At 43.9% G+C, this 15,303-nt stretch overlaps 2 protein-coding genes across 2 annotated transcripts in view; one reads left to right on the forward strand and one right to left on the reverse strand.

Moving 5' to 3' along the window:
• DNAH12 (dynein axonemal heavy chain 12) overlaps positions 1-2,068 on the reverse strand; it is a 72,794-nt gene extending 70,726 nt beyond the window's left edge. Inside the window, exon 1 of the mRNA XM_052778441.1 lies at positions 1,367-2,068. Within this exon, the coding sequence (XP_052634401.1) occupies positions 1,367-1,530 (164 nt within the window). The 5' untranslated portion in view covers positions 1,531-2,068. The remainder of the gene's footprint in view (positions 1-1,366) is intronic.
• Positions 2,069-5,154: 3,086 nt separating this feature from the next.
• On the forward strand, positions 5,155-9,953 carry PDE12 (phosphodiesterase 12). Its single transcript, XM_052778463.1, has 3 exons — positions 5,155-6,399; positions 7,487-7,565; positions 8,305-9,953. The coding sequence occupies exons 1-3, from the start codon at positions 5,155-5,157 to the stop codon at positions 8,745-8,747; spliced, it is 1,767 nt and encodes a 588-aa protein (XP_052634423.1). The 3' UTR covers positions 8,748-9,953.
• Positions 9,954-15,303: the final 5,350 nt, after the last annotated feature.

Here is a 15,303-nt window from a genome sequence, read left to right on the forward strand (position 1 = left end):
CCAAGAGCTAAAATTAAAAGACTTCTTGTTTGTTAGATTTGTACTATAACAGCATTTAAATTGTTAAAAGAAACATCTTTCTCTGCTTTTAACTTCTATATAGATTAACTGCTTTCTATAACTATAAAAGAGAGAAGGAGAGAGGACAAGGAGAGAGGACAAGGAGAGAAGAGAAAAAGAAGAAAATGCAACACCCCCCTCACTTATGTTTGGCACAAATCAGATTCCCTTCTGTGATCAATTCTTCTCAGACTTTGATCCTTCAACTTAGTTTTACACCACTGCCAACCTCCAATGAAGCCAACAATTTGGGACACATACAGGTATCTTTCGAGAAAAAAACAACTGTAGTACTTGGCCACTTAAAAATTTAGCCACTGAAGTAGAACATCAGTTGCATAGGAATTAGTTAAATAACTGGTTACCATCACCAAATCTAGTCGCAGCAAATGGAATCACTAAAAACCCACACCAACAAAAATAAAATTATTTACATCAGCGACAATATCTAAAATGGGTTAAATTAGGACTGTATGTGGGTCTTTAATTTCCATTTCTTCTTCTGAAGGGCCAAACAATTTCTTTCTGTGCTTTTTAATCCTTTCAAATACCACTAGATTTCCTTATCTTTTTAATCTTTTACATGCAAATGCAAGTTGCTATATATTTCATGGGCTAAGATAATCAACATGTCTAGAGATTCTTCAGTAAATTCCTGAAAATAATGTAGGTATTTCAGGAATAAATTTCTATCAAAATAATAAACTTTTAAAAAAGAACTTAATTTTCTATTAGACCTACAACAATTACATGAAAGCAGCCCCTTCCTATTGTCTTTCCTCCTTTGCAAATGAAAATCTTGAAAGACAATTTTATGTGAATTTACCAATCATCTTGGCAGCTGTGCTCCTCTGGCAGCAACACAGATCACTAAGCTCAGCAGCAAATGCATTAAGATAGTGACAGAGAAGCCTGGTAGAAGTAGACCCACGTTTCGATCATTCATACAAAAGCAAGCAAGTAATCCAGACTTTGATTCTCTTTGAAAAAGGCTTTCATAAAGAGAAAGGATTTTTTTTCAGTCTATCATAAACAACATTCAAAACGTGAAGGTCGTTTTCTCCTCACAACTCACGCCAACAAACATACCTCAAGCAGATTTTTAGGTGCTAAAAAGAAAAAACATCAGAGATTCTATCAAATGTTCTTCTATTATTAATGATTTTAGATGGAAAGTGTTCAGCACTGCAATAGTGACATCAAAACCCTCTAAAATTAACAAACACCATTATTATTTCTCAGATGTCAAATGTGCAATGTTTCTTTCATTTGAACTTCAACATTTCTTGAATGACATGAAACTCACAGTAACTGATTAAGCATCTTTTGCTGTTCGTTGCATCTTCGGTATGTCAGTAGTTTATTCTGTAATGGTGACATATCAGATGTGACTGACGAAGGTAAAACAGTGGGTAGAAACAAAGTTCTCAAAGTCTTTTTATTGGAAGGTGTTCCAACTGAGTGCAGCATCTAAAACCATAACAAAGCCAAGATTCCAGAATACAATTAATCCTGTACAGAAAGCAGTTTAACAGATGCATGTATTAAGTTGAATGTACAGAAGATATAAAATGAGGTAGTCTCAGAGATTTCCGCAATCTAGGTATGAAAGTTTAGCTTTCAGAAAACAGAAAAATACTGTATGTGTTAAAATGGTAAAGTTCAACATAAAGCGTGTACAAAGCCTGCAATAGTAAAAAATGATTGTACAGTTCTATTAACTCAAGATGAGCACATTGCATAAAAGTCAAGTTTTATTACAAATCTCTTTAAGTGCTTATCTACCAGCTGTACACAGCACAGAAGACACCAGAAAAGCAGCCTCTTAAACCCCCCAGCAGGCTGCACCTGACTGGCCCTGTTCTAGGCATATTTCCTGTTCTGATGGGGCCTGAGACAGCGTTGCTGTTCCTGTGGCTTCAGTAGGTGACTAACTACTCCTTTCTTGTTTGGTCACTAAAAAAGTTACTGCCTCATTAAGTCCACCCATACTAGATAATGTGGAACAAATTCAGACAAGGATGCCCTCTAAAGTTCTGAGGAAAAAAAAAATGCCCGAAAGCATCCTTGATGTTTGGTATTACTGTGAAGATAAAGCTGCAGCAAATTTTCGAATACAAGATCCTAGAATTCTACTGAAGTGAGAGGCAGTCTTTAAAGGAAAAGAAACAAAATCATAATGACATCAACATAGACTTATAGCTTCACCACAGTGTCAAACAAATGGGAGCAAAATTATGAGAAAGTTACTCTTTAGACACTGTGTCACTGTTAGAGAGAGACAAAGTGCAGGAAATTATCAAGAGAGCATTTACGTAAAAACAGCACCCTATTCTTCTTTTCATGTTTCTCAAGGGAAAAAAGAATTAGGCTTATCTTTTATGTGCAAAGTAGACATTAAAAGTTCTATTCCATACATGGAAAGGTTAAGAAACTGCATGATCATCTTGTAAAAAGCAGTGTAAAATTGGAGACTTCAGAAATAATTTTCTGGTGCTGAAAGTCTTGTGGTGAACTTAGCAGGCTGCCTAAGAACCCTGTCTTGCATATAAACCTGTATTCCATCAATTGGCCGTAGTGATAGTGTTTTATGTATTTACCTGAGGCAGAGCAGGGCACAATTTCATTTCAACTGCCTGTCTGGAAATGTTTATCCGAGCTACCAGAACAAGTGCCTCTGTAAATACCAAGCAGGTGCTTGACAGTACTTGACTCTTTTAAACTGCACCAACTCTGAGCTCTCTAGATAATATTCACTTACAGTATGCCAAGGTGCGCATCTTCAGAAGCAAGGCTAAACTGAGCAAGGACTAAACTGAGATTATTGAAACGAAGAGGCGAGAAAGATGTTAATGTGGCTGAGGGGATGTGGCTAAACCCTGGCTTGTGAATGCAGATTCCCAATGAAAAGAAGGCTTGTAATTTGGTGGGGTGGATATGGGATTCAAGCTAAGCAGATGGTAGTTTTGGTTATGACCACAGTTGTGGGTAGCTGGGCTCTGCAACAGGGAAGTGGCAACAGTTATGGGTTTGAAATAATAATCCTAGTCTGGGGGCAGGATGAAGATGTGGAGCAGGTAATTAGGTAACCGTGGTTGAAGACACTTGGCAACACAAGTTTGATAATCACCTGGTATAAAAACAGAAAAATGCAAAAAAAAGAGGGGAAATAAAGAAAAAACCCTGTTGTGTGACTGGGCTCAGGCTCACTAAAAGACTGTCCTTTTATAGCGGCTTAAGTCCTGCTGGTGGCTGAGTATGGCTATCCCAAAAGATCGACGGCAGGGTTCCCCTGGAAACACGAGGCACAAACTCACACCTGCATTTCAACAGGTTCTCACAGGGGAGCAGAAAGACAAAGCTACCTCCTAAACAAGCGGTACGTCCTAGAAATTAATTAAAACGGGTGGTGGTGGAGGCATCAAAAGAAATACAGCTCAGCTCAAGAGAGCCGAGACAGTATCACGTTTTCCCGGCTCCCTCAGCCCAGCAAGGCCCGGGGACCACAGCCCTGCCGGTGTGTGGCGGGGGGAAGAGCAGCATCAACCCCCGCGACCGCCCCAGCCCCACGGAGGGCCACCCCGCCGCCCACGCTGCCCTCACCTCTCCCGGGGCCGCAGGGCCGGGGGCCGCCAGGCAGGACGGCGGCGCGGAGGCGGCTCAGGACAACGGGGCGGTTGCCAGGCAGCCGAGGGCGGGCGGCGCGGCGGCTGTCAGCGGAAGGGGCGAGGCGCGGCCAGCGGGGCCCGGCGCCGTGCGGGTCTCTGGCCTCGGGGGAGCGGGTCTACGTCGGGGGCTCTGGCGGGACACTCTTGCCCAGCCACAGCCCCAACGCCGGCCGCCTTCCCTGACGCCATTTCAGAGACACCCCGCGGTTTCCAGCCCGCCTCCGCCTAGCAAATCAGCGCCCGCGCCACTAATCCCCCCCCCCTCCCCGGAGCGCCCCCTTGACTTCACGGCCAGACCTTTAACCGCGTCCCTCCTGCTTTCAGAGCAGGCTTCTCCCTCGAAGACGAAGCAGCGCGCTGCCCTGGAAAGGGAGCTGTGCCTGCCTAGATCCCTACCGTTAACAAGGTTCACCTGCCCAAAACAGAATGATCATTCAGCGCCTATTTATTCACAGAAAGGGTGATTCTTGTGCTTTGTACGATACCAGGCTACTAATATACTCTTGCGATCAAAAAGAAAAAAAGAAAAGAAGCAGATACTTGGAAAAGTCTTACCTTAAATTTCCCAGTCTGCCACTAACACAGCCTAAGCAAGTCAGTAAGTCTCCTTGCTCCAGCGCTCTGCCTGCACAAAGCAAATAAAAATCTTCTTGTTCCAGGTCACAGCAAGAATGCTTAAGAAATGACAATACCCTCACGAACCAGATAGCTGTTGCTAAGCTTCTACGTTTTGTAGAACTATAAATGGAAATTTTAAGAAATTCCAGAGATTTACTACCCCCTTGGCCGCATTTGACAGAGCCTTTAAAATCCTGATTTTGTATCTGTGTGGGCAGAGCCCACAAGAGCAGCTGGGGAGAATTTTAGATCCGTTTTCAAAAGCCCCGGGCACCTTCCTAACACGTTTTCACAGCCCAGGACTACTCCGTTTTAAGTTTCAATCCAAACGTGAAATGTTTTCTCACAAACAGTAAACGAACCCAAACCCTTGGTATCAAGAGATTTATCCATGCGCAGACTACGCCCATCTGCGCCTTGTGTGGGAAACCAACCCCCTTTTCGGACAAGCCGTTTGCCAGGCGGCCGGGAAAGCTTTCCGCCGGAGACGGGATTTCACGGCTGAGGGAACAAAAGGCGCTGCTCCTCCTGGCGGTCTCGCTCGCACCGCACGGGCGGGCTAATCGCCGAGAACGGGGCCAAGAACGAACAGCCGGCACAGAAGAGAGCCGCCGCGCGGCCGCCCTCTCAGTCACGGCGAGGCGCTAACGCTCCCGCCCCCGCCCAAAGCGACGCAGGGCGCCCTCGCGCGCCGCCCCTCCTCTGGGCGCGAGCAGCGGCGGCGGTTGGGGGCGCGGCCCCGCCCAGCCCCGCTGAGGTCGTTTCCGGGCGCGCCTCTCGGAAGCGGGCGAGCCGCGTCGCCGGCTCCATGTGGCGCAGGCTGCGCTCCGCCCTCGGGAGGCTCCGCGGCTCGCCCGGCGCCGGCCGCCTGCCCGCCGGCCGCGGCGCCATGGAGCGGGCCGTGGTGCGGTGCGTGCCGTCCGAGCCCAAGCTGAGCCTGCGGTTCGTGCTCCCCGACGGCAGCGCCAGGCACATGCAGCGGGACCAGACGGAGCCGCTGGGCCGGGCGCTGGCCCGCATCGCCACCAACGCCGCCAAGGGCCACGCCAAGGCGGCGAAGAAGAGCAAGAAGGCGCGGGCGGAGGGCGGCCCGGCGGGGGAAGATGCGGCGGTGGCGCCGGCCGTGCGGCTCTTCTCCCGCGACGGGGAGGCGGTGGCCGAGGAGGTGCCGAACGCGGCGGCCTGGCAGGACGGCGCCGTGCTGCAGATCGGCGAGGCGCGGTACCGCGTGGAGCGCAACCCGCCGGCGCTCACCGAGCTCCAGCTGCCGCGCTCGCTGCTGGCCGGCTTCCCCGTCTGCCCCAAGGTGAGCGCCGAGTTCGCCGCGCCGCAGCACTGCCTCTTCCGCTGGTACCGCGAGCAGCGGCCCGCGGCCGGCGGGGAGGCGGCGGCGGGCGACGGCGGCCCGGCCTGGGTGGAGGCGGCGGCCGAGCGCGTCTTCACGCCCTCCAACGCGCTGGTGGGGCTGCGGCTGAAGCTGCGGTGCACGCCCGGGGACGGAGCGCAGCGCTACGGGCCGCCCCGCGAGGTGGAGAGTAGCGGCCCCGTGGAGGCCGGCCCCGGCGCCTGCACCTTCGACTCCCGGCACCTCTACACCAAGAAGGTCTGCGGCGAGGGCTCCCTGCGCGCCGTCTCCTACAACATCCTGGCCGACGTCTACGCCCAGACGGAGTTCTCCCGCACCGTGCTCTACCCCTACTGTGCCCCGTACGCCCTGGAGCTCGACTACCGGCAGAACCTCCTCAAGAAGGAGCTGGCGGGCTACAGCGCCGACCTCATCTGCTTGCAAGAAGTGGATAAGGCCGTCTTCGTGGACAGCTTGGCTCCAGCCCTAGACGCTTTTGGACTCGAAGGGCTCTTCAGGATCAAGGAGAAGCAGCACGAAGGCCTGGCCACTTTCTACCGCAGGGACAAGTTCGGCCTCCTTAGCCAGCACGACGTAGCTTTCAGCGAAGCCCTGCGCTCGGACTTGCTGCACAGAGAGTTGTGCGATAAGCTGGCCAAGTACCCCTTGGTGCAGGAGAAGGTGCTGCAGAGGTCATCTGTGCTGCAGGTACCAGCTTTTACATGCGTGCTTCCTCTTGCCTCTCTCCTCCTCCCACCGTCTCCAGGCAGGCGCAGCCAAGCTAGGTTTGTTGAGCGTCAAACCACAGGAGAAGGGGGGGGAGGGATGAACAGTCTGAGACATAGAACAAGTTAGCTAGGGTAACGAGCAGGGCAGAAGAGCAACTTAGGAACAAGAACAAAACATTGAGACTTTGCTGAACTGGATATATGGAATTACCAACATTTGGTAAAAAAGGCAAAATTATTTTCTTCCTCTTAAGCTGAAGACAGCTGTTGAACTTCTGGGCCAGGTATCGATTCCTGGTTGGTAGTATTGGCTGCTGAGTTTTTTGCTACTCACTCCCGTATGTCAGAATACGTATTTCATAAAACTCACATCTTGTAAATCAGTTCTAAATGAGATTAAGTTAATTTAGCTTGTTTTAATAATGCCACTTTAGAAGGTGACAGTAGGGAGAGAAATAAGGTTGGACAGGTTTGTGAGCTTGTTGGTGCAAGGGGGTCTTCCAGCAGAGCTACTGTGTAAGTACGAATGTGGAAGATAGAGGTCCGTGTCAGGAATTTCAGAAACGCTCACTGGTAAAAGTTTCCTACTCGTGGACTGAGTAGGACTAACAAGCCTTCCTTGATAACCGAAATCACCTCTAAACTTACATTCAATTTAACAACTATGCAATGCTACAGTTTGCTTGCTAAAACCAGAGATACAGCTCCAATTCTGTTGCAGAGGTGGGAGAATAGAAAATAAAAGTAGCTAAGAATGGTACAGCATTAGCAACATCTTAGGGAAAAATATGGAATGGATTGAAGGGGAAAAATACAGCCGAACCAGACACTTAATGGACAAAAGAACATTTGTTAAATACCTGCATGTAGTGGTAATATATTAGCTGACATGCAGACCTTATATAGAAGATAAAGAGACTCAACTTAGGAGCTGTACTGCTTATTAGTTATAAGCATCAGATTCTTTGAACTGGATTGCCATACAAGTATAAGCTAACCATTGCGTTTTTTAAAATACATAACCTCTCTATTTAAGGCTTAACAAAGATTGCTTTTTTTTCTTGAAGGTTTCAGTTCTTCAGTCTACAACTGATCCTTCCAGGAAGATTTGTGTAGCTAATACCCACCTATACTGGCACCCAAAAGGTAATTTTGTCGTGTTCCTGGATGTAGGGTAACAGGGTTTGTAAAGGTTTTTGTCTTTCCTAGGGAGAATAGATTTCCCCCCATTCTTTTGCAGCTATGACCTTTTCTTCTGAAACGGAGGGTTTCCTGCCTTGCTCCTTATCTAGATGAAGCAAGCCCGGCTGCTATTTCTTTATTTTCCTTAGAGTAAGATTGTTCTAGTCTGCCTGGGAGTCAGTAGAATACAGCTGAAAGCAAGGCAAGTCATGTTACACACAAATCACCCAAAGAGTAGACCATAAAATATAGCTAGCTTTGTGTGTGCTCGTGGCTTCCCAATCCTATTGTACCTGAAGGAGCTATATTGGGGTACTGCCAGCAGGGCAACCAGATCAGGCTACAGAAGCTTTTAGAAGAAATTCTCCTCTTTTAAATTGGTTTTCTTTTGGTTCTGTGCCTTTCAGGAACATTATTAGGATGGTTGCCATGGAATGGGAAGCTGCTGTAATACGGGTGTTGAAGGTTCAGAGTTCTTGCACGTGCGAGTTTAAAACATTGTCTGCCTCTCCAAAACTTTCATAGTCACAAACTTCAAAGGCTTCTTTATTTATGGAAACTGTTCTAAAATGTAGTGCACAGAAGATTTAAAATGAGATTGCTGTTTCAGCACTATACATGATAGATGCTTAAATGAGCAACTTGGAAAATACCTCCAATGCTACTGTGAAGTATTTAAAATAATATGTTTTTGTGTTTTTAGGTGGGAACATCCGTCTCATCCAAATCGCCGTAGCCTTGTCTCACATCAAACACGTAGCATGTGACTTGTATCCTAGCATACCAATCATATTCTGTGGAGATTTTAATAGTACACCATCGTCTGGAACTTACAGTTTTATTAACAGCGGTGGCATTGCTGAAGATCATGAAGACTGGGTCTCAAATGGTGAAGAAGAAAGGTGCAATATGCCTCTAAGCCATCCTTTCAAACTGCTAAGTGCTTGTGGAGAACCTGCTTATACAAACTATGTTGGTGGGTTTCACGGATGTCTGGACTACATTTTCATTGACAGAAATGCTCTAGAGGTTGAACAGGTCATTCCATTGCCAAGTCATGAAGAAGTAACAACCCATCAGGCTTTGCCAAGTGTTTCACATCCTTCTGATCATATAGCACTAATATGCGACTTAAAGTGGAAATAGATCAGCTCTTGCATGGTGCTTTTGGGGGTTTTCAAACACGAAACTTAATTCACTGCTAGGGAACTGAGGTTACACCCTGGCTTGTATGCTACTAAAAGGAAGGTCAGAATGATTACTGTGAGGTTCATGTGTTTAATGGTTCTACTGAATATTATCACAGTATTCAGAGTATCTGCATGACAACTTTTCCCTTCCCTTTTTATATGCTAATAGGAAAAATATATTTAAGACAGGGGGTTTTGAAAATTGGATTATCATATACCTTTTTATTGGTATTTTTAAAGGATTAAGAATTATTTTGGTAAAAAAGATACATGAATTTAATCTGATTTATAAGACAGTGTACAAACTGAACCCTGCTTAATTCAGAACCAAACGCAGAACCTGAAAACAAAAGGATTTAGTTGATTCAACCTCATTGTAATTACTGTTATGACAAGACAATTTTTTTAAAATAAGTTCAGAAATTGTCTTGTTCACTTACCATTACTGTGTCCCAGTTTTTTAGTAAGTGGCATGAACAATGTACTTGTACCTACTACCTTCTGAAAATATGTTCTTTAATTATCAGTGAATAGACTTTCTGTCAACAATCAGCCATGTTAAATTCAAGGTTATAGTTGATTTGGAAGCGTTTTGCTTGCCCACTTAATATGGGTAATGAGGGTAACTTTAGCACCTGGTAAAATTGGATACGTAGGTAGCATCTACTTTGACCATCCTTCTGTTGTTTATAGTCATTGGTGATAAAAGAAATACTAATGTTTAAGAGAGCCAACTCTGGATGGGAGGGAGCTTTTTAACAATATAATATGTTTCCAGGTAGGAGGAGATACAGAATAGTTAATGATGTGGTGCATTAGCTATCTGTGCCTAAATCTTTAAAAAGAAACACAAGTGACTTGCAAACCTTTATCACAATTGTTCTATTTTGTTCCTCTATTGCATACAAAGATGACCTGAATTCTGAAGAGTTTTTACCTGCATTTTTTCCTTCTAGAAATAGTCTAGTCTTACCTATTTTGTAGGAGATAATTTGGATGTGGGGAAATGTGTTTTATCTGTACCTTCATTGAATGTGTTGGAGGGGTTTGAATCATTTAACAATGTTTTTTCCCTGCATCATTAGTCCATATGAAACAGCATTTGAAAACCATTTCACTAGATCTCCCTCTTTCACCTAATAATGTTCCCTTTTCAATTGTCTGTCACTGTTGTCAATTGATTTATTTTTTTCTAGTTACTGGTGACTTTCATGGCAAAACAAGTCTGCCCAGGTTGATAAAAGCTGTGTACCCTATACTTGCACAACTACTCACCTCCACTGCATTCTAGTGGACTGTAGGTTGTAGCTGTTTATATACTACTAAAAATAGCCACTTTCAAGTAGCGTATCGCTGAGGGTCATCGGTCCTGTCTCTTGCCATAGTACCTGCTATACTGTGAAGGGTAGTGCTTTGCAAAAGCTTCTAAGCATGCTCTTTACACTTTTGTATGTTATTTCCAATAAAATTACTACTGGTCTTCGTTACTGTAGTATCTGAGCATCTAACAAGTCAATGCTGATAAACAACTGCACTAGTAAAGCCAACAGGCAGGTTTAGCCTCAGAGGTCATACAAGGCTAAAAAGATGCAGGCCCATAAATCTCAAAACACATCTCAAACAACATGACATGAGAAGACAAGTCTCGTGAACTGTCCAGAGTTTTGTTACCGACTCTGCACATAAAACCACAGGTAAACGGAAACTGACAAAAGGACTGCTCCACTAATATGCAAGTTTGTAGAAGCCCCTGTTACTAAAGGTCTTATGTAAATGTCCTTTACAAGTAGCTTTTTTCAGCAACATAAGCAGTTAACCTTCCATCTTCCTCTCATCCCAACCTTTCTTACCTGATCCTGCTTTATCACCTCTGAATCCTGGCTTCTTGTTCCCACTCATGCCACACCAAGCTAAAACAGGGAAGTGATCCAGCTGAAAACACAGGGCCTTCAATTTTCTTGACTGTATTACCATTTCAGTGGGTCATTATATCCTGAGCTGATTCACCACAAAGCCTCTTGTGCCCAAAGAGCAAGATACAGGCTTGGAGGCTGGAATAAGTATCAAGGCCTGGAGCAAGGCATCCAGCTGCTTAAGTAGATCTGCCACAAAACATAACACAAGACCGCATTGAAAGAACGTGCATTTATTGTAACGGGCTTTGGCAGGCTTGCATGTAAACCTTCAGATTTCAATTTTTGCTAAGTCAGCATTTTAGCAAAGCCAAATGGTAGCTGAGGGCCTTTGGATAAAAAAAGGAAGCAAAATGGGGAATGTAGCAATAAAAGTGGCCAAGGATGATATTAGATCATTGCAACAGAGTGATGGACAGTACTTGCCCTGTAAAATTGGACCCTAAATAGTTCAGGTGGGTCCTTGGTCAGTTACTGTTCTAAGTCTAATTAAAAAGTAAAGTGTAATTCAATCTTGCATATGAGTTGAAGGTGATGTCTGTACTCTTCCAAACTACAAAGTGGATAATTAAAGCATCAGTGATTCATAACTAAACTTCAAGATACAGGAGCGAGGAGAAAATCTTGCAAACGCAATGGAAGCTGTAAACCTCGTATCTGGGCAAAGAATATTTACTAATTTAGTAAATGAGGGAAAGCTTGCACCTGAAGATGTAACATTTGCAAGCATATGGCATCTTAAAGGGCAGAAAAATTAATTGGAAGATCTGTTCAAGAAGAAAATCTAAGTATTAACACCTTGGAAAAACAGCTGAGTCAGAGGCCTTCTACCATTTGCCAGCTCTGAAAAATTTGACAGAAAAAAAACCCCAAAACCAAACTCCACTAAGTAATGCAGGCTTGCAGCCTAGCAAGAGAAATGTCTCAGTTTCAGTCACTTAGACTAGTAAGATTGCAATTGTTTGGAAGTGAAATAGTATTACTCACATAGGCTAACTGAGCTCCCCTTATAACTCTAAAAAACATTCTTTTTCTCCTTTTTAAGTACCTATCCATTACAACTGCATTACTTCATCTTATTTTCCAAAACCAAAACATTAAAAAATCTCTGACTTTTCCATAGTACCAGAAGATGGAGCTGCTCGGAGAATAGACTTGCCTTGTATTCTGCCTCCCTTCCAAGACACAGCAGGTCCCTCTCATTCCCTGTACTGGTACTTGGGCTGCTGGTTCTGTCTCCTTGCAGACCAAGGAGAGGGAGAGCACAGAACAGCTGGCATCTGCAGGAAGCAAGCGGTAAGGGGAAAACACAGCACTGAACAGGCCCAGTAAAATTAAACGGCCCTTGCACATGGCAGATAATCCTTTAATATCTTCAGGAGGAAATTCAGCCCCACGAGCTAGTGCTGGAGATTCTCCAGTCCAAGTATCCCTCGTTTAATTAGTAAAATGCAGCAGCACAGGCTGACTGCCAATAGCAGCAATGTGTCAAGAACCAGTTAGACATTTCTGGAGTGAGAATGCAGCACTAGGGTCTAGGTTAGGAAGAAGTCACAATTCGAAAGAATTGTGATTTTTCAGGGGGTGAAAAGCAACCCTTAGGTACACCTTTGGCCCATATCCCCCATATTCCCAAGCTATATTTAAACCTATGTGAGGTAATATACAGTGCTTCATGCTTCATAGTTCATGTAAGGTGTTTCTAGCTTCCATTTTAGCTCCCCCTACACATCTGGATCTTGCCCAGCAATTAATTCCTCCTCTCTAAATCACCTCTAGAACCCAGATTTATAGAAGCCCCATTAAGCTTGTCCCCATTTTACTTCATAAACCTAAACTCACCTGTGTTCCTCTTCCAGCAATTGGAATGCTCCATATCCTTCACATACAAAAATTGGGCAAGACTCTCTGCATCTTTTCAAATGTGTGCGTTTGTTTTGTTTTGTTGCTACTTTGCTTTCCCAGACCAACCATTAAGGAAAAAGGGAAAAAGGAACATTTCACCTTGCTTTCTAATCGACTTTCCCATCTCTGATGCAGTAAACTCAAGAGAGACAGCACTGCTCCAGCATCTGCTCTGGCTAGCTGATGTCTCGGGAAGGAGGAGCATCTTCTTTCACCCTGGCTCCTGCTGTGGACAAACTCAACACAAGAAATTACTAGAACTAAGAGCACTGGAAGACTGGCCTTCTGGAGGTAACAGATACTTGGCCAGTTTTTTGGGTTGTTCTGGTTATTGTGAAATGTAGCTTACCTGACATGTATAAAAACCAACCAAGTTCTACCAGATCCTTCAGACTGATCTGGCAACTTGGAACTTGTATTATTTTCTTCCCTGACCTTGTCCATTCCAGACAAAGGGGTCTTAGCCACCTGTCACAGTTAGTACTTGAAGTCTTACATATCAGTATTTCTTGTATCACTGCTATTTTTGAGGGGACTAAATCAAGCCTGCAGTAAAATGCCTTTATGTATCACAATAAAGCAAACAATAATGCAAAGTACGACCGAGAAAAGGAGGAAGAAAAGGAAGGAGAAAAATGGTACAAGAAAAGAAGGGGAAAAAATACCCAACGTGCTAAGGAGTCAGACCTTTCAACACCTCAAATTAATTGTTGAGTTGCCTCATTTCTCACATTCCTAGCATCAAAAAAATTGTTCCAAGACTTTCAACTCCCACCCAGAGAGCCTGAAACAGTTCAGTTTTCCAACAATTTGCATCAGATCCCTTAACAGAACCTGATGCTGTTAAAATTTTTTCTGCACAATGCACAACACATTCGGTAGCCAACTCAAGTCCCGTCAATACCATTCTTGACAAGGGTGGGAAAGACATACTGCGACAAGGTGATGTGCATTTTCATCATACTGCACTCAGATTGCCTTTGTCCAGACCTTAATAGATGAGCAAGGGACTGCAAACTGGGCTCTGACTTCTCATTACTGGCAAAACTCTAAACCACTTTTTACACAAGCTAGGGCATTGCTGTAAGCACCCTCGTAGTGTTCTATTGCCACCAGTATATTGCTTTATTGGTGTATGTTGAAAACACTAAGAACACACCAAGCAAGTAGAAATGCTTATAGCATTTGTTGCTAATTCCTGATGCGTTTAGAACCAATTTTTGTTCTGCTTGCAAACAGTCAAACAGAAGTCTACAGATTATCTACAAAACAGCTGCAGAACAAGTTCTAGATTATGTTGTTCATGAAGCCTTTTTTTTAAAAAGAACAAACCAACAGAACACCAACAAATATCCACTAGTATTTATGTTGTGGGATTGAGTGATCAGGTTAGTTACACACAAGAAAAACAAAACAAGCCTTTTGCATCGGTCTGTATGTAGATCTAAATATTCACGCGAAACTATTCTCTGAATGTTGGAAAAAAAACGAAAAGCCAATCATGCATGTAAGCATTTTTTCTTCAGTGTTTTGCTCTACAGTTAAGCTGGCCATCTGACACACTGAAATAAAAACTCTTGCATACAAATATTACTAGACTGACTCCCCGGTGCAGTAGAATTTACTCATTGTTTGAGTAAAGGACCTGATGCTACACAAAGAAATATTTCATCTACTGGAACTCAGGATTTCCTGTCATTAAGGTAGAATGAGAAACAAATTTTTAGCGGTCTTGTGCTTGCCCAAGATTTTGAACTTCTGGGACAACAGCTCAGTTCAGGTATTTGACTTCTGATAGGGAAATGACAAAGTATCTAAACTCTTAAGAGACATGACAAAATTGGATCTTCATGGGAATTTCATCTGCCTCTGGAGAGCAGGGCTGTATTATATGTTGTTACTGATATGCAACATATATAGGTCACTGTTATCATTGAACGATTTTAAAGAATGCCAAAAAGCTAAAAAAGTATTTTTACCTATCCACAATGTCTTAAATGATAGTCAGTGCCTTTACAATAGAAGAGTTGTACTGTGTTAAGACTAGCATACAAATTATTGTTTTGGTCAGTTCAAGAAAGCATCACTGCCACAGCTAATGAATTTACTAACAGATAGCCATATTAATGGAATATGATACAGATTCCAACACCGCATGTGATCCTGGTACTAAAAGAGATAAGGCAGCATAGTAAAAAAAAACTCATCAGGACTAAGTTTGTTCTTGTACTAACAGACAAGCACTACCTACAAAAGTAGCACTAACTCCAAAGGAAAAAGAAAACCACCAAGATTTCAGCTCACAGCAATAGCCAGTAAGACTATGTGTAACAAACTACTTCATGTTTGTCATCTGAAGACAAGGCAGCCTTCTAAGCACAGGCACTAATCTCAGGGACTCCAGCTTAGAATGAAGAACACGTATCTGGAGTGTACCTTGAAAATGTAAAGAGAACAGCTGATGAGACTATAATAACCTGAGGGAAAGTTTATTTACTTCTGTCAATTGTGACATTATTCCACAGCCCATCGAGTGTCTTGTCCCTTCCACAGCTTAGTATTACTATGAATAAACTGCGTAACAGAGGCCTTGCTTTCCAAGATTACAACCTTACAGAGTACTAAGAGGCAAATATCATTTTATAGTAACAGAGGTCAAGTGTGATTTACCTATTTACAGGAAGATTGAAGTAC

The sequence above is a fragment of the Harpia harpyja genome, chromosome Z, assembly GCF_026419915.1.
Source record: "Harpia harpyja isolate bHarHar1 chromosome Z, bHarHar1 primary haplotype, whole genome shotgun sequence".
Taxonomy (NCBI): Eukaryota; Metazoa; Chordata; class Aves; order Accipitriformes; family Accipitridae; genus Harpia; species Harpia harpyja.

Bases quoted from the DNA above. Each gene is read 5' to 3' on its own strand.
- PDE12 (XM_052778463.1), top strand. From the start codon at position 5,155: ATGTGGCGCAGGCTGCGCTCCGCCCTCGGGAGGCTCCGCGGCTCGCCC. The intron at 6,400-7,486 runs GTACCAGCTTTT...TTTTTCTTGAAG, and splicing joins AGAGGTCATCTGTGCTGCAG to GTTTCAGTTCTTCAGTCTAC. The intron at 7,566-8,304 runs GTAATTTTGTCG...TTGTGTTTTTAG, and splicing joins CCTATACTGGCACCCAAAAG to GTGGGAACATCCGTCTCATC.